General features: G+C 37.7%; 1 protein-coding gene across 2 annotated transcripts in view; it reads right to left on the bottom strand.

The window, feature by feature from the left end:
• The window catches only part of ELP4 (elongator acetyltransferase complex subunit 4), a 247,008-nt gene that overhangs the window by 224,791 nt on the left and 2,299 nt on the right, over nt 1–19,918 (bottom strand). For both annotated transcript variants that reach the window (XM_032359364.1, XM_032359365.1), the window contains exon 2: nt 14,646–14,681. In XM_032359364.1, coding sequence (XP_032215255.1) covers nt 14,646–14,681 — 36 coding nt within the window. The remainder of the gene's footprint in view (nt 1–14,645; nt 14,682–19,918) is intronic.

The raw sequence follows: 19,918 nt of genomic DNA, 5'->3' as shown, positions 1-19,918 counted from the left end.
CCCGCTGAGCAGAGAGCCTGATGCCAGGCTCGATCCCAGGACCCTGGGATCATGACCTGAGCCGAAGGCAGAGGCTTTAACCCACTGAGCCACCCAGGCGCCCCTAAAGTAACTTTTTTAAGCCAGGCTTTCACAGCATTCATTCCTTCCTTCAAGCATGTATTCATTGTGCCCTTACATGGTTCCCAGGGTCACAGAGCTTACAGTCTACTGAATAAGATACACGATCAGGTATTTTCAGTAAGTGTAGTAAGGGCCATGATATAAAGTAAATAAGGAATACTACAGAAGTATACAGAGGAATACTAATTGGCAGTGAGGGTAAGGAAAGCAACAATTAAAGAAGTCTTTCTGGAAGAGACTCTAAGTGGATACCTAAGGGATGATTAAGAGTTAGGATGAGAAAGACAATCTTCATATGATCTCACTGATATGTGGAATTTAAGAAGAGGAAAAAATGAAATAAGATGAAACCAGAGAGGGAGACAAACCATAAGAGACTTTTAATCATAGGAAACAAACTGAGGGTTGCTGCAGGGGATGGGAGTTGGGGGTTAGGGTAACTCGGTGATGGACAGACAGCTTGAGGAAAGAGGTGAGAACATGAGAAGAGATAAGCTGAAGTGAATCATCAGTGGTAGGTCATTAAAGGCCTTGTAGTCCAGGCTACAGAGCATGGACCTTATATTAAGATCGACAAACAGCACAGAAAGGTCTTATGTATATATCATGATTAGATTTTATATCAGAAAGTTCGTTCTACTTATAGCATGAAAATGAACTGAAGTAAGAAAACACTGGAAGCAATGTAAGAAGCTGTTATAATTTCAGTGAGATTTGTGGATTAGGGTCACAGCAGTAAGAATAGAGAGAAGTAGACAGAATTTTAAAATATTTAAAAGGTTAAAAACCTTGGGATTTAAAGATTACTGGATGTGAGCAGTGTGAGAGACAAGTATCTCATGCAGGTGTCTGGCATGTGTCACTCAGTAGACTGAATCACAGGAAGAGGGACAGATTTAGAGGAATAGGGTAGAATTTGGAGATAAGGGAAGATCAGCTCTAAGACACATTAATTTTGAGGTGCCTGTAAGAAATTCCAGAGAAAATATTGAACAGGGAGTTGAATGTGATCTGTGTATTTCTCTGTAGATCCTATGTATGTAGTAATGACTAGAGATTACTGATTACTTTCATAAAATTTCTCCTCCTCCCTCACCCGCCGTCATTCTAGTTATGGCAGGAACTGAGACCTCCCAGGGAGAGTATGTAGCACTAAGCGGGAAGAGGATACCAGTATTTTAAATAGAGGCAAATGAGTCTTAAAAAACAAAAGCAGAGGGGTAGAAGGAATACAAGAAGAGAATGTCTTAACAGATCCAATGGGAGAGATCATCATCATCTTTTCAGGAAAGAGTGACTAACCACGTCAACTGTTGCAGAGATCAAGAAGGAAGAGACCTGAGAAGTATTTCTTGGGTTTAGCCATCAGAAGGTCTCTAATGTCTCTGGCTAAAAAGTGGCTTCAGTGATGTTGTACTGCTTGAAGTAAACTGAGGAAGGACCGAAATATGAAAATGTATAAGAGGTAAACTAAAGAGGCTTGGCTAAAAAAGGGAAGAGAAAAAGGGATAGAGGAGTGGGATTAAGGACAAAGAATTTTCCCCTTTAACAAGGAAATAAGGCTTGAAAACAGATTAAGCATGTTTAAGTACACATAGGAAAGAACTAAAAAGGAGGAGGAATTAAAGACGGGACAGTTGATATTGCCACTCCTTGGAAAGGTGGAAGGAGGAAAAATCTAATGTCCAGCTAAAAGGATGATTCTCAACAGGAGAAGGTACAGGACATCGTTCCATGTTGGGGTAGAGGTAAGTGTCGGAGGCAGGCCCCTGGCCAGGGCGGCCTCCGCCATTAAAAGATGGCGCCTGGCTAGTTGCCAGGTTAGGATTGCCTCGTGAGACTAAGCGGAACGCCCAAAGAGGAAGTAAACAGCATTGGTTGCTAGCGTAGTTGTTCGTTTGGGTGCACAGCTTGATTCGCTCGCTCCTGTACCCTGCTCACTGATTGGTCATGTAAGCGTATATTAAGTGTGTAGACTTGCGGAAATAAAGAGAGAAGAGTGAGAAGATGCATCCGAACCAGGGCGTCTTGTCGTCCTTGCGGGGCGAGGGCGATAAATGGCGCCGGCACCCGGGAACTAAATAAAGGAATCTTGCAAGGTAATCCGCAGGAAAGCGGGGAGTAAAGGTCCGCAGGTAAGTGGGGACATTAGCCACGTTCAAAAGTGGGAATTCCGCGGTAAAGCGGGGAGTAAAAATAGAAACACCGTGCAAGGGAGAAGTCCACAGGTAAGCGGGGTAAAACCATGACAAAGGTGGTGGGAAACTTGTACAAGACCGCAACAAGAAGCGGGGCAGCCATAGAGCCGGGATTTTCTTATGGAAACCGCAGGTAAGCAGGGAAGGGACCACGATCAAAGTGGTGGGAATCTTGTACAAGTCCGCAATAAGAAGCGGGGCGGCCTTAGAGCCGGGATTTAGCGAGTCCGCAATAAGAAGCGGGGCGGCTTCAGAGCCGGGATTAACTTGTACTAGTCCGCAATAAGAAGCGGTGCGGCCTTAGAGCCGGGATTTAGCGAGTCCGCAATAAGAAGCGGGGCGGCCTTAGAGCCGGAATTTAGCGGCAAGTCTTTAACGTCCGCGTCTGTTGTCTGTGTGTTCATAATGGGATCTGAAGTATCTAAAGTGCGGTTGGAAGGGTCTTTTTAGAAGACCTGCTGAAAGCCAATGGAACTCCACTAAAAGCAAAAACTGCTCGGGCCTTTTTGAATACAGGGGAAAAAGGCGGCTCCATGGTTCCTAGATGAAGGCTTGCTAAACATACCTCAATGGGACCACTTAGGGGAGGATTTGAAGAAACAGGATGCTTTAACTCTTCGCCTCAAATTTAACATAACAAAAGCACAGGCATGGGACATAGTAGTCTCCTGCAGAAATTGCGTGATCTTAACCTGCACTGTCCTTGGGGGTTAATCCTAAGGGTTTGTTACCTAATCATATATGGCAAATGGATGTCACACATGTTTCAGAATTTGGAAAGTTAAGATATGTTCATGTCTCTGTAGATACCTGCTCTGGAATAATTTTCGCCTCAGTGCATACGGAGGAATCCAGAGATGTTATCGCCCATTGCCTACAGGCTTTCGCGGCATGGGGAAAGCCACGCCAATTAAAGACAGATAATGATCCAGGCTACACCTCACAACCCTTTAAAGCCTTCCTACGACAACTTGACATTCACTTGATACATGGAATACCCTATAACCCACAAGGACAGGGTGTTGTGGAGCGCGCGCATCTTACAATAAAAAATGCGCTTTATAAACAAAAAGAGGGGGAATGGGGGACACCTTCAGGTCCCCTAAAGATAAGCTGAACACCATTCTCTTTATTTTGAATTTTTTAACGTTGGACAAAACGGGTAAATCAGCTGCAGACCGACATGCAAGTGATGCTGCTGCTTCCCCTAAGCCTTTAGTACTTTGGAGGGACATCCTCACAGGAAAGTGGAATGGACCAGATCCAGTGTTAGTATGGAGTAGGGGGTCTGTATGTGTTTTTCCACAGGAAAAGGAGGCTCCAATTTGGATCCCAGAGCGGCTGGTGCGTGCAGCCTTGCCTCCAAACACCAGTCATGATGCTGAAGATGCTGATGATAACTCTGGGGATGCTACACCTCCTGCGGCAGACTCAAGCCAGAGAGCTATGAGCAGTGGTTAAAGCATGGCTATATCCTTTACCAGTGACTAACTCTTCTCTCATATTCCCTCCTCTCCCTTTGATTCATGGCAGGTCTGTAACTTGCTAGGAGCATGTACTGATATCTCAGCAGTGTCCATGTTAAATGGCGGCAAATTCCTCAACTGTTCTTATCTTTGAGACAACAGTTAATCTTTCCCAGTGCTGGAATGTCACGGCCTTCAAGCTGGCTGTGATTATGCATATCCCTACCCATGTTCCTATCCCAGTTTCCATTCCAGAGGACAAGTTACCGGTGGTGCTATCCAGAAAGAAGAGAAATTTTGGTATCACAGCCACCATTGTGACAGCATTGGCTATATCTACAGCAGCTGCCACGGCAGCAGCAGTCTCGCTTGCTACAACTATACCCACTGCGGAAGCTGTGAACACCCTTGCAGAAGGAACGGCGGCTGCCCTTCAAACATAGACTCAGATCAATGCACATCTGCAAGCAGGAATCCTGATAGTCAACCAGAGAGTGGTTTTGGTTCAAGAACACGTGGACATATGGGGGGCCCTATTGGGACTGGGATGTATAGTACCCTTCCTGGCAATCTGTGTAACTCCCATAGCCTATACTAATATGAGTGACTTAAAGAATGTCTCCCGACAGCTCTCCCAATACTTGCGGGGGAATTAGTCCGCAGAATTCCAAAACTAGACTCAGCACCTGCTACTAGGAATAACAAGGATAAATAATACCAGAGTTGAGCTTGCAACCCTCCCAGAGATAATCAAAACATTGCAAGATATGTTAACCTTTACAAAACAATGGGCTAGCGTAATTGGTCTGATGATAATCCTCGTAGTGGGCTTGATTCTGCTAGTAAGGAAACTGCAAATTTGGAGGCGACAGCAACCTAGGCAACAGCAAGCCATGGTGCAGACCTTGTTAGCCATCGAGGCTGGAACATCCCCCCAAGTGTGGCTAAGTATGCTGGATCGGTAGTCAACGACGGGTAAGATTGGTGGGGGAAATATACCAACCTAAGACAGGACGCAGATCGTTGATATCTGCCGTCTGATGACGGGTAAGGATATTTCCCGCCACTGACAACCTAAGACAGGCACGATCCCTGCCATAAAAGAAAAAAGGGGGAGATGTCGGAGGCAGGCCCCTGGCCAGGGCGGCCTCCGCCATTAAAAGATGGCGCCTGGCTAGTTGCCAGGTTAGGATTGCCTCGTGAGACTAAGTGGAACGCCCAAAGAGGAAGTAAACAGCATTGGTTGCTAGCGTAGTTGTTCGTTTGGGTGCACAGCCTGATTCGCTCGCTCCTGTACCCTGCTCGCTGATTGGTCATGTAAGCGTATATAAGTGTGTAGACTTGCGGAAATAAAGAGAGAAGAGAGAGAAGATGCATCCGAACCAGGGCGTCTTGTCGTCCTTGCGGGGCGAGGGCGATAGGTAAGTACTGAAGTTTGACGGGGAATTTGGGTGAGTTCTCATCTGAAGAGACTACTGTTCCCATGTGAAATACTGCAAGTTATCTGAGAAAATGAGGGACAAAGCAGTAATGTTGGATGTTTGGACAAAGCAGTAATGTTGGATGTTTGGACAAGAAGGCTTTAAAAGGCCACTGAAGTTATTGAGAATGAAAAGGAGGTGATGACAGATACAAAAGTTCAGCGGCAAATGATCAAAGCTTACTTGAGGTTGAGGTTGAAGGTCTCCAATAGATCACAGAAATAACTAAGAAGACAATATATGGCAGCAGTGAGATGACATAAAAGGTAGAAAAGCCAAAGGTATAAATCTCACTTTGGAAAAAGAAAAAAAAAACACTTTAAAGTAAATTACCACGTTTTAGTGTAAAATGATGACTTAATGTCAGAAAAAGCTGCTTGTAAATCTTAGCTACAAAGTGTGTGACTTTGGGCAAGTTACTTGGCTTCTCCCAAAATTCTAATCTCCTGTAAAATATAGACATTCCTCTGATTGCTGTGAAACTAAATGATAAAATACATGTCAAGAGCTTAGCGTGATACCCAGCACACAGTAAATCCTCAATAAGTGTTATATATTTCTATAAAATATTTAATGATAATATTTAAGACATTAGAGTTTGTTTCACATGAAATAGGTATTATACAAAGCAAATTGGGAAGATTTAGAAGGGATAAGAAGAGTAGGAAATTGAATCTACAGAGTAAAAAGGGTATTACAGAGATAAAAGTAACAGAGATGATCATTAGAATAGCTTAATTCTTGGACAATGACCAAAGATAACAAAGAGGTAAAGCATGATGGATTTAGCTGGCCATAAAGTTAAACAAACAAAAATCCCAGGAGTCCTCTGGTGGATGAAAAGTAAACAGCCTCATCTCTGCACACCACAATTTGAGAAGCTGGTCTAAGGTTCTGAAGTTTTACAATTTGAATTGTACAAGTAGGTAGTTGAGGGAAGAGACCCTGGGGAAGAAAGCCAAACTTTCCCTCTGACTAATTCTAAATAATCTATATTTTAAAAGAGCTCCCACTTCTTTACTACATAAGCATACTGTGTTGATACCCACTTTTGTGCATTTGTTAATAAAATTTTCCATGGGAGTACTTTCCTCTCTTCATTTCCCTTCAATTTATACCCAGAGTTTGATTCAATTTAAGCCTTTTCTATACCTCTTCTTACATCTGCAAAAACATCTGTATGTATGTACTGTTCATATTTATTCCAATGAATATTGGAATATTTATTCCAATGAATGTGCAAAAAACATCCAGTTTAAGTTCAGAACGGGTAAAACCCAAGATTTATATTGCCTAGCAATGCTAAACACACTGTACGTGCTTAGATGCTTCAGGACAAAAGGTCAGGTGGTTTTACGAAAGAACTGCATGGACTATCCTGTTTCAATCTTTCAACAAGCTTTACTGCCATAAAATAAGTTAAGAAAAATACAGAATACAAAACAGCCATTTGTAAGCTTTTTCTTAAAGAGTCAGAAAATAAGTTTTTCAGACTTGTGAACTGTACATGCAGTCTCTGTTGAAAGTATTCAACTCTGCACCTGTATCACAGAAGCAACCATAGACAATATACAAATAATTAAGCATGGCTGTGTTCTAAAAAATTTATCTATAGATAGGTCAGTGGACCACAGGCTATAGTTTGCCAACTCATGCATAATAAGGAAAATGCTTAGAATTTATTACATGGTGTAGAAGAAAATGTATAACTGTGATTTCAGAAAAGTTGAAGGCAACCAATGAGAAAATATTATAATATCCTGTGAGAGATATATTGAGTGAGAGTGCTTAGTTTTTGCTATTACATGAAATAATAACAAATTAAAATTGTGAAAAGAGTAGCAGATTCTAAGGTGAACCCCATGATTCCTATTTCCTGGTATTCAAGCCTTTGTAAAATCTCCTCTTTTTGAGTGTGTCTGGAAGCTGTGACTTGTTTCTAACCAGAAGAATATAGCAAAGGTAACGGGATGTCACCGCTTCTGTTGCATAAGACTGTAATGTCTGTCTTGCTGAGACATGTTCTTCTTCACTGGTTTAGAAGAAATAAGATGCCATGTTGGGAGCTGCCCTTGACTGACAGGCAGCAAGGAACTGAATGCTGCCAACAAACATGTGAGCTTGAAAGCAGATCCTTCCCCGGCCAAGTCTTCAGATGACTTGCAGAGGACCTGATAATCTGTGCTTGGACTCCCAATCCACAGGAATCATGGGATAATAAATGTGTTTTTTTTTTTTTTAAAGATTTTATTTATTCATTTGACACAGAGAGATCACAAGTAGGCAGAGAGGCAGGCAGAGAGAGAGAGAGAGGAGGAAGCAGGCTCCCCGCGGAGCAGAGAACCCGATGCGGGACTCGATCCCAGGACCCTGAGATCATGACCTGAGCCGAAGGCAGCGGCTTAACCCACTGAGCCACCCAGGCACCCATGTGTTTTGTTTTTAAACTAAGTCTGTGTTAATACTGTTACACAGTAATAAGAAACTAATACAAAGTTAATCTCATAGCTAGTTGTAATTGTCTAATAGTATATCATTTATTTCCTACTTCTGAACTAAGAGATTAATTTAAAAATAATGCACTCATAAGTGTCACATAACTTATACTTTAATGACTGACAACTTCTATTAAACCTTTTGATGTTCAATATCGCCGTAAACAGATTAAGATCCTCTATTTTAAGAATTGTATTTATTTAGGGCGCCTGGGTGGCTCAGTGGGTTAGGCCACTGCCTTCGGCTCAGGTCATGATCTCAGGGTCCTGGGATCGAGTCCCGCATCGGGCTCTCTGCTCAGCAGGGAGCCTGCTTCCTCCTCTCTCTCTCTCTCTGCCTGCCTCTCTGCCTACTTGTGATCTCTCTCTGTCAACTAAATAAATAAAATCTTAAAAAAAAAAAAGAATTTTATTTATTTATTTGATAGAGATCACAAGTAGGCAGAAAGGCAGATGAGGGGAGAGGGGCGGGAAGCAGGCTGCCTGCTGAGCAGGGAGCCCAACACAGGGCTCGATCCCAGGATCCTAAGATCATGATCTAAGCCGAAGGCAGACACCCAACCCACTGAGCCACTCAGGTGCCCCAAGATCCTTTATTTTAAAAGATGTATAAATTCTATTTATGCCATTCCTTCACTTTTGATACTTTTAAGATGTCCTAAATTTATCTTTGTGCCAAACTGTCAGCAAGCAATTTAAATAAAAACATCTCAAAACCTAGTTCAATACCAAAGAATGAAACATGTTTCAGGAAGTCTTTGATTTTCTAAATAATTGTAGGGGTCCCTTGGTTATTCAATTGAGAATGGCCTGTTACAAATTCATATTCATTTTTCCAGCTGTATTTGGAAGGTCTAAAATGCACCTACCCTGGATTTCTGGCAGTGTTCACTATGTCTAGATTTCATAGTTCCATTGCTACTGAAATTGTAAATACACTGTTCTGTAAGCCCAGACTTATGTGCATGAACACACTTATGCACACAATCACCTTGGTAAATGAGTAATCTATTTCAAGAGACATGGTCAAAAACTGACAATCTATAGTGAAAACTATTACAGCAAACCATCTTCATGCTTTAATTTTGGGAATAAAAAAAATCTTTGAGTGATGAGCAATATAGTTATGCCCTAAGCTCCTATCCACTGACCTTAAGTCTCCATAACTGGTTTATATTTGGAACTGTTGAACCATTTTTTAAGGCAAACTTCATCTATTATACAAGTTGAACACACCTGAGCAAAAGAAGGGGCAGAGAGAGAGGAAGAGACAGAATCCCAAGAAGACTCCCCACTAAGCTGGAGCCTGATATGGGGCTTGATCCCAGTACCCTGAGAGCATGCCCTTAGTTGAAATCTAGAGTTGGCTCAGACCGAGCTGCTCAGGGGCCCCGGGGAGATAATTTATTTTAGAGAGAGAGAGAGAGAATAGAAGTACGGGGAGGGCCAGAAGGAGAGGGAGAGAATCTCAAGCAGACTCTGTGCTGAGCACGGAACCCAACGTGGGGTTCTTTCCCATGATACTGAGATCATGACCGGAGCAGAAACCTAGGGTCAGATGCTTAACTGACTGAGCCACCCAAGTGCCCGTTGCTTGAAGGTTTTCTAAAGAAAAGCTAATAGATGAAACTAAATTTACCACAGTTTTACATATTTTCAAAAATCTTTAACACTTAGAAGTTGATAGAAGGACATAAATAATACTGAGAAGATTCAAACTATTAGCTTTACAGAAAAACCAGACTATAAAGGCAAGGTGTTTGCCTTATACCTGTCATATTCTTTTATTCAATCATTACTTTAACAGTTATTGAATACCTAGTAAATAATATGTCAGTGAATTGATATTTCATCAAAGATAGACTTTTAAAAAAATCTGTTACTATGTTTTAGTTATTCTTGTCTGAGCTTTTCCTTATTACACACTATAAAAAAAAAAAAACTCCTTTGCTAGACCATCAAGTTCATCAGGCATGTGTTTTCTTCCCATACAACTGCAGATAACAATATCGCTACGCTTTCTGCCACTGTTTAACAAGGATGCCCTATCCTCCAGCTTTCGGTAACATGCATCTCAGTTTCTTTTCACTCTCACTAGCAGTGTCATCAGAGTACAGATTTCCACTAACCATCTGTTCATGGCAATTTGGGCTTCCTCTAACTAATATGCTCCTTAAAATCCTTCCAGCTTTTGTCCACTACCTGGTTCCAAAGCCACACTCCTATTTTTCCTATTTGTTATGGAAGCACCCGACTGCAAGATGCCAGTCATAAAATAACATTGTCAATATTTGCCAAAGGTGGCTGCCTACTCATTATATTCAAGTGAATCTATAAACTATTCAAGAGTTGCAGGTTATAAGAGCAATATATAAAAATCAACAGCCACCCCTTGTTCTGGCTACAACACATGTTAAAGTGTAATAACAGACACAACTATTATGGTATTTAACTTATTATATTGTAATTATTTGCTTTACCTATGTCTCCTCCATAGGTGCAAAGTTCCTTAAGGAAAGAGAGCACCTGATTGATATTTGTAACCCCAACAAACATTTTCTGAATGAATTATCAATCATTCACAGATACTTCCCCTCAAGAAAAGAATTAAAATTTAGTTGCACATTTTAGAAACTATTATAGTAACTCTCCAGATTTTTAGTCATCAAAGCACAAAGTCCCAGGCTCAAGTGAGGAAATGCCATTCTTCACTTTTCATTTGTTCAGACTGGTAAAGATTTAAATGCTCGTTAATACACAGTGTTGTTAAGGGTGAAGGTAAACTCACTGGTGTATTCTTATAACTGCTAACTGTCTGAAGTAAAAGATGGCATATCCCTCTTGGGAGAACAACCTAATAATATCCAATACAATTTAACATGCCTCAACTAAGCAAGTCTGTACCTTGGAATTTATTCTACAGATATTTACACATGTTTGCAAAGCTTAATTTTTTTTTTAAAGATTTTATTTATTTATTTGACAGAGAACACAAGTAGGCAGAGAGGCAGGCAGAGAGAGAGGAGGAAGCAGGCTCCCTGCTGAGCAGAGAGCCCGATGCAGGACTCGATCCCAGGACCCTGAGATCATGACCTGAGCCGAAGGCAGCGGCTTAACCCACTGAGCCACCCAGGCGCCCAGTTTGCAAAGCTTATATACAAGATTATGTACAACAGCATTGTTAGCAATGGAAGAATGGAACTTAAATTTATCAATTGAGAACTATTTAAATAAATTATGGCACATCCATATAAGAGAATCTTTTAGAGTTGTTAGAATAAACATATGATTGCACATGGACTGATCTCTAAGATGTATTAAGTGGAAAAAGCAGAGTGCCCCCATGTTTCTTATTTCAGCAGAAATATTTGGGGAGGATACCAGAACATTATTGTCTCTGGGTACGGGGACGGAGCAACTGAAAGGACAACCTAATATTCTGTACATATCCTTTTCTATTTTATGTATTTATTTATTGACATTAAAAACGAAAATATTTGTCTATGACAAATATATGAATGAAATCCTTCATTCATTCCTTATTTAGTAAAAGGTAAGTTTTTAAAAATGAGACTGACATCACCATTTCTAGAATTTCTCAATTACAGAGTATTTCTTCCTCTTACGTCTACTGTTAAGAATAATTCTGTGGGTGCCTGGGTGGCACAGTAGTTTGAACCATTGTCTTCGGCTCAGGTCAGGGTCTCAGGGTCCTGGGATGGAGCCCTGTGTCGGGCTCTCTGCTCAGCGGGGAGCCTGCTTCTCCCTCTCTCTCTGCCTGCCTCTCTGCCTACTTGTGATCTCGCTCTCTGTCAAAAAAAAAAAAAAAGAAGAATTCTGTACCTCAGGTTCTTAAATAGTACTTTAAAGACTGATGAGGGCACAGATATTTTATAGAACATATTTTACTTAATTTTTTATTAAATGTTGTCTATTATTCAGATACTTGGGCCCTAAGCCCTAGGTAAGTGTCCAGAAAATTATGCTGTAGTGATTGAAGTAAATGGTAAAAACTTGGCAGGGATTTTGCAACCAAGAGCTGAATGGAAATTAATGGCTGGGTTAAAATATGATGACTGAACACAGAACCAACATGACTCAATGGCATTATTTGTAAAAATTAATATATTTTAGGTAGCAATAAGCTACAACTATACAAATCAATCTTTAGCAAATATTGCACACCTGAAAAATCTTAATTAATAGCCTTTGTATATTGTTTTACTATTATGGAGACAAAACTTTCCGCCTAGATTGAAGAAATGCTGATTATGTAAAATAAGAACATTTTTCTTTTTTAAAAAGTCTATTTTTATTATTTATTTTTTGTTGAAGAGGTGCCTCATTAGCGCAGTAGGTAGCGCGTCAGTCTCATATTTTTTGTTGAAGTACAGCTGACACACAATGTTACATTAGTTTCAGGTGTATAACATATTGATTCAATACTTCTACACCATTATGCTACGTTTACTGCATGTGTAGCTACAATCTGTCATCATATAACCCTACTAGTATCATTGACTACAATCCCTCTGCTCTACCTTTCATCCCTGTGATGAATGCACTCCATAACTGGAAGCCTGTACCTCCTACTCCCCTTCATCCATTTCAACCCCGTCAGCCCCCTGCCACTGTCCTCTCCTCTGGCAACCACCAGTTTGTACTCTTAAAAAAAAGAATTTTTTGGCATTGCTACAACTTTTATCCTTATTGTGAATTAATTAAATGAGGGCTCTTTCAAGTTTAGAAATTTGGAAATTATTAAAAGAAAAGACCCCCACAATGTAGGCTTAATTCACTACTTAAAACTTTATTCTAAATAGGTATAAAACTGGGCGCCTGGGTAGCTCAGTTGGTTAAGTGACTGCCTTCAGCTCAGATCATGATCCCAGTATCCTGGATGGAGTCCTGCATCAGGCTCCTTGCTCCTTGGAGAGTCTGCTTTTCCCTCTTACCTTCTCCCATCTCATGCTCTACCTCTCCAATAAATAAAATCTTTAAAAAAATTAACAAGGCATAAAACTCCTATTTTACTGTTTATGGCTATTAGAGAAGTTACAAAAAAAAAAAAACCACAGCCTTTCAGTCATACCAGAATTCAAATCCTAGTTCTTTCACTTGCTGTGTGATAATGGGAAAATCACTTCACCCTCTGAGCCTTATTTCTTTAAGTTTAAGATGGGGTTAATACAGAGTACATGTAACATCTTATAAGGTTGTTATGTTAAGGGAAAAACCACGTATAAAACACTTAGCATAGGGCACCTGGGTGGCTCAGTTGGTTAAGCATTTGCCTTTGGCTCGGGTCATGATCTCAGGGTCCTGGGATAGAGCCCTATGATATGCTCCCTGCCCAGGAGGAAGCCTGTTTCTCCCTCTCCCTCTGCTTGTTTGTGCTCTCTCTCTCTCAAACAAATAATAAATAAAATCTTAAAAAAATATACAGCACAATACTGACCCATCGTAAGAAAAGGACAGCTCTCGCTATTATTATTACTCTTTAATTATACAGCAGAGATGGGGAATAAGATGTACTACACATCTCTTTTGAGTATTCCAGATAGAGCTTTACTTATCAGACAAATGCTTAGGTATATACTAAATTTAAAACACCACCATTTTGCATTCCTGGGGCAGAGTAATACATTTCATTGCTACCTTAAGAGAAGTCAATGAATACAGAGTAACTTTATTGGTGCCTAGAAATAATAATTCCATCTAGATTATCACAATTTGTAGTCTAAGTACAAGCATAGTAAATTTGGAATACTGTATTCAGTTGTGAGCACAGCTGAAGAGACATCAGTTTGATAGGTATGACAAAAGAACAACCAGGAGAGTAAGGAACATGAAAGTCACAACACATTAAAAAGAGTTTAAGCTGTGTCTATTTCATTTAAAGAAGATTTGAGGTAATAAAATATTTTCAAACATTTTAAGAGTGTCATGTGAAAAAGTATGCAAGTTAAATCAGAGAACAAAATTAGAAACAACAAATCTGTTAAATTATATAGATTAAACATTAATATAGAGAGCTTCTTGGGGCCCCTGGGTAGCTCAATTGGTTAAGTGTCTGCCTTTGGCTCAGGCTGTGATCCCGGGGTGCTGGGACTGAGCCCCACATTGGGCTCCCCGCTCAGCGGGGAGTCTGTTCTCCCTCTCCCTCTGCAGCTCCTCCTGCTTGTACTTGCTCTCTCTCTCAATACATATTTAAAAAAAAGAATTTTCTAATAATTTCAATAATAATTCATAGTTTTGTGAAGTAGTGAGCCCTTTAAATTATATAATCTGTATCCAAATTGTTTGATACTGTCAACAATGATCGAAAAGTGATTTATGGCTAGTTGGGAACTTTGACTACATAACTGCCAAAGTGTATTTTAATTCCATATTCTATAATCTAAACATAAGGCAAATAGGATTATGTATGTATAATTAAATAAGAACTATTGGCACTTAAAGGTGAACAAGAATATGCTTTATCAGTTACTTTCCTTTCAATAAGAAAAAATAGTAATAAAAATGCATGATATATATACAATGGACTTATTGGTACTTCTCAAATTAATCACTATAATAACCTCACTTACATACAGAGATGTCCCCCACCCCCCCAAATAAACAATTGGCATTAATTTTAACCTTTTTTAAAAGAAACAGAGGACAATGGACTGTGAACATTTTTAAATTACCAGAGCTGTATTTGCAGATATACTTGCTTCATTTATTCCAAGTTCGGATCACTTAAATTAAAACTTATGGCATTTCTTTTCTAATTTAGCTTAACTCTTATAGAAAGCTATATATTTAATATCAGAATTGGCAAGCCCATAAAATCATTATGCACAATAGAAAACTCTAATCAGTATATGCTATACTAACCAATTAGAAGAACTGTTCCAACAGCCAAACCTCCACCTGGAAACAAAATAAAACCAAGAAAAAAATTAATCTACCCTTTCATACACATTATCTTTAGCAAAAAGTTAAGCTTTATCAAGGACAACTACTTCACTAACTTTAAAATTGCAGATGAGAACAACATTTTAATTACCTTGGAGATATTTTGCTTAAGGTGCTATTATGAAATAATTATATATTATATGTAATTACACACTACACATTACAATTACTTTCATAATATACTGTACTATCCTCTCTTCTCCTATGATAGGACCATGCAGCATTCAACATAACTGTGGTTACGTGTCCCAATAATGTTACATTTAGTACCTGTTAATAAATTAACTCAATAGCCAAGACCTAATGTTCATAGTAAATTAATACTACAGAAGTACAACATAGGAAAGGTTATTATAGTAGAAATTCCACTTTAGTATTTACACTCAAATTTAATAAGCCTTGGGGAAAAACACCCGATAATTAAAAGTAATTCCTTTTCTCAATAGGAAAATACACACAAAGATGGACATATTCCCAAATACATTTAGAATTTAAAATAAACAATATTTTCATAATTTCAAACAAAAAAGTCACCATTATAAAATACATTTTTTTAAAGATTTTTTTTTTTTAGAATTTTATTTATTTATTTGACAGAGAGAGATCACAAGTAGGCAGAGAGGCAGGCAGAGAGAGAGAGGAGGAAGCAGGCTCCCTGCTGAGTAGAGAGCCCGATGTGGGGCTTGATCCCAGGTCTCTAGGATCATGACCTGAGCTGAAGGCAGAGGCTTACCCCACTGAGTCACCCAGGCACCCTTAAAGATTTTATTTATTTATTTATTTGACAGACAGAGATCACAAGCAGGCAGAGAGGCAGGCAGAGAGACAGGGGGAAGCAGGCTCCCTGTTGAGCAGAGAGCCCGATGTGGGGCTTGATCCCAGGTCTCTGGGATCATGACCTGAGCTGAAGGCACAGGCTTTAACCCATTGAGCCACCCAGGCACCCCCAGAATACATTTTTAATAATAGCAGAAAATGTTCTTTTGAATATCTGAATTAGAGCGGTACTGTCATTAGCATATAACTCAAATAATGATTTAATAAAAATCAATTTGAAGTCAAATTATAGATAACTAGAACTACAATGAAAAGACATTTGAGTACAAATATTTTGCGCAACATTTGTAAAAGTATTCCATTTGTTATAAATTATACTAGCAAATTCACTTAAAATAGAATGAAATATGAGTATCAAAGGATGAAATAGATCTAAAGTAATTTAAAAAGAAGCTACTCAAAATTGTTGGATAATTGAAGACAATCCTACCAATGTCTTTGGTTTTGGTGCATAAAACTGTGAAAGAAATATTTAGAGTACCAGTAAAAAACTTTTCCTCCAACAAATTTTGTAGTGGTAAACATTATATAGAATGACTTAGTATGTGAAATTCCTTTGACAGTGTTTACTTTTTGCCTTGCAAATATGCATAAATGTTATTGTTCAAAGAGTTTGAAATTTGGTAATATACATGAACATAGAATACAATACTATATTTGGTGACTTTATGACTCTAAATAGAACATTTCAAATTGTTAGAGAAGATTTTAAAAATAAACTAGTACTTTATATATATTTTAATGTTTAGGTGGATTTGTTATCACACTAAATATGTATTTTAATTTCACATTTAGATAGGTTCTTTCAATATAGCATTTAAAGCCATACCAGACTATACAGGATAACTTCAAATTTTGTTCGAACAAAAAAGAATCACATAAAATGAAATATATAGGATGAAAACAACCATTTAAGATCTGAGCAAAAAGATTTTCTCTAAGATTAGGCTAAGTGTCTACTTTTATAGTTTGTGCTACATATAAACCACTACTAAATTTTTTAATCCATTTTGAGCGCTTAACTTTTTTGATTACTTTGAGCATTTTATATTTCCAGTTCCTTATTTCTCTCTTACATGCAAAACAAGCATTTAAATGCCTACTCACCATTCTGTGTATATTTAAGACAAACTAATAGAGGTATATAACAGATACTGCATGGTCTAACCTAGAGAAGGTACTATGAAAAACAGTTACCTGGTTTCCGTTCCTTAATCTATTTCTTGTAGGAAAGATTTAGATTTCTTGTCTAAACATCCCTGGGACTACATTCATATAGCCTCAAATTAAGAATTTGTATGAGGGCTACAACTGGAACAGTTAGATACAGAACTAAAGATTTTTTGTGAATGTCATTCACAGTGGGATGATAAGAATAGATCCAGAAATAGTTTCCCAATTAAATGAAATGATACCTAGCTGAAGTGTCTGGCTCAGAAAGGTACTCAGTAAGAGCTATTACCATTCTGGCAATTATTTTCTAATGAGAACAAATAATTATAGATATACCATTATTTGATAAATAGTGATCATTATAGTAGTAAGAATTAGAATACTTCCCATTGATGAACTAGTTAAGCAAAGCATTATACAAATGAGAGTACACTAAGAAGGTAATTTTCTGTAAGAATTATTCAAATAAACCAGTTTCTGATAATTCAGGAAATGCCACCCAATTAAATTTTAAATCTTATGTACATTCAATTTCTAATGTTTGGAAAATGTGAACATTACTCAAAACAACATAAAATGAGGACATGTTAATGACTTTAATCAGACATTTGAATATAATATCAGGATTTCTCTTACAAAAGGCAATTATCTTTTTTTCTAAAGGGCTCTATCATGTAAATTTACTAGACTTAAATTTGGATGGCTTTAGTATAGGTTAGTCATTTTGGAGGTTGGTCATGGGGAATAAGATGAAGCCACCTTATTATTTTAAAAAATCAAGCTTTTATTCTGTGTATGAGGGAAAATGATTTGACACGTACATATATGTAACAGCAAAGTTCCTCTGTTCTTCGAAATTTCAGGGTGATGAGACCTCACATTTCCCTAAAATACTTCTGCATAAAGTATTTTGATATATCTCACTTGATATATAAGATATATGAACTGTGGTTCTAACTGTATTTTAAACTAGAGTAAGTTTGAATAAGTTTGTATCCATGTACTCATCAAAAAATAAAAAGCTTCCGCAACCAGCCATGACAGGATATCTTGACATGATACGTTCAACCAAAGCTCATTTTAATGGATCTTTACATTCAGAACTCCATTGGTACCCTGAGATCAAGAGTCATATACTCTACCAACTGAGCCAGCCAGGAGCCCCAGAAAATTATATTAAAGGGAGAAAATTCAATCACCATTTACACTTCGCAAAGCAGATCTCTAGTTAAGCTATAAATTTTGGGTAAGCAAGGTCAAATTAATGTATTAGGATATAACGAGTGATACCTTACTTTATAAGGGCCTCTCCTTTTTCAAAGTTAGGGGAAGTAAAAGGGAAAGGAAATAAAAGTCAGAAAAGACAACAGCGATTTATAGCAGTCCTTTCTATAAAGGAATAGTTTTGTATAAAATTATAGGTCATTTTAGGGAGAATGCAAAGTACAAACAGTTCCTATCCCTTCCTTTGTTCACAGCAATGTCCTGAACTACTTAATTAATGCCATGCCTCAAATTAAACTGCAGTTCATTTCATTAACAAGTCTACTTTTTCTTCTCTCTCTGGGAGGTAGGAAACATCCTGACAACTCTTGATTATCACAACGATTAGCTGGGAAAATATAGGAAACAAAACAGAAAAAGCTATAAACAGAATGGTTCTATAGATTAAGTTACATGAAACAAGTTTATGTATCAATACAAATGAAATAAGCTACATTTTCCTTAAATATACAGCCATTACTAAACTATCATAACCATAAAAATAAGGATTATTTTTAATATATAGTCCAAACTCAACATATATCACATATTCTAATTAAGATACAGTGGAGCAAAGAAAATAAGCCCACCAGTATTTACTTTTTAACATTAGCATTGAAAATGATAGCTATCTTCAAGCTTCTTCAGAGTATTCTTCCTATACTGTTCTTTATCCCAAATCCCTATCTTCCATTCACCTAATTGTCAAAATTGAGTAAGTCCCAAACAGCACATTAATTAAACCAGTCAAACCTGAGATATCACCACTCCTTAAAGTACCTTTTTGAAGGATTAGCCTCGGAGAGAATTCCCCCAGGTTAGACAATATGATCCTAAGATCATATTGAGCTTATACCTTTTGCCCTAGGGGGGGGAAAATATATATATATATATATATATATATATATACACACACACACACACACAACATGTAAGAGCTATACCTTTTGCCCTACAAAAAAAAAAAAAAAAAAAAAAAAGGAAAGAAATTTTGCCAGAATCCTTTATCCACTGTAAACTTCTTGGTGATTACTAGAAGAAGGGAAATGAATTATTTATATATATATATATATATATAGTGACCTCATATGATGACATAAATGTCCTGGAAGGACAGGGTAGAGAAGCTGGGTTAGAAAAATCTTGGAAGTTGAAAATTTCAATGTGGCCAACTTGGGAAATGTATATCAATATCTAGCAAAATTTAAGTTGTGAGAACAAAAGTTTTTGATATGATTAGATCATGTTTATAAAAGATGCTGATGTGGGGAATTGTCAAATTCATAAAGCATTTGGGAGTAGGAATAGAAATATTAGCGTATCTTCAAATGATCAAACTTCAATTTGCCTGTATAATATATTCAAAAATATACTTAAATATACTTAAATATATATATATATTTAAGTATATATATATACTTAAATATATATATAAATATATATTAAATATATAAATAAATCTATGCTTAAAATTAAATTGACATCACAGTGGCAGTAGTGAAATATCACTGCCCTGCATGGTAGTGACAATACAATATTTACTTGTTTCACAGTAACCACTGATTATATTTAGGCAACAGTCGCGATGTCATAGTATAATTCCACCATTCTGATAAAACATCCTGCTATCATTGTGTCTTGTCACAATATGGTTGTATTAGGCTTGTCACAATTTGAGTCAAATATTTTAGAGTAACAATATAATCTGAATTACTTATATTTATGTGTATACACATTAGCAGCCAAACATTTCACTTCCAAATAATGTTTTAATGAAAAACAAATGTAATGGATTTGCTCTACAGAGCCATACAAAATAAAAAATAAAAATACAAAAATGTCATTAAGAAGTTAACAACGACTAAAATACTTCTGGACATATTTATTATTCCAAATGCACTCCTATTATAACAACCTCT

Source organism: Mustela erminea, chromosome 9 (genome assembly GCF_009829155.1).
Source record: "Mustela erminea isolate mMusErm1 chromosome 9, mMusErm1.Pri, whole genome shotgun sequence".
Lineage (NCBI taxonomy): Eukaryota > Metazoa > Chordata > Mammalia > Carnivora > Mustelidae > Mustela > Mustela erminea.
This window is presented reverse-complemented; position numbering and strand designations above follow the sequence as displayed.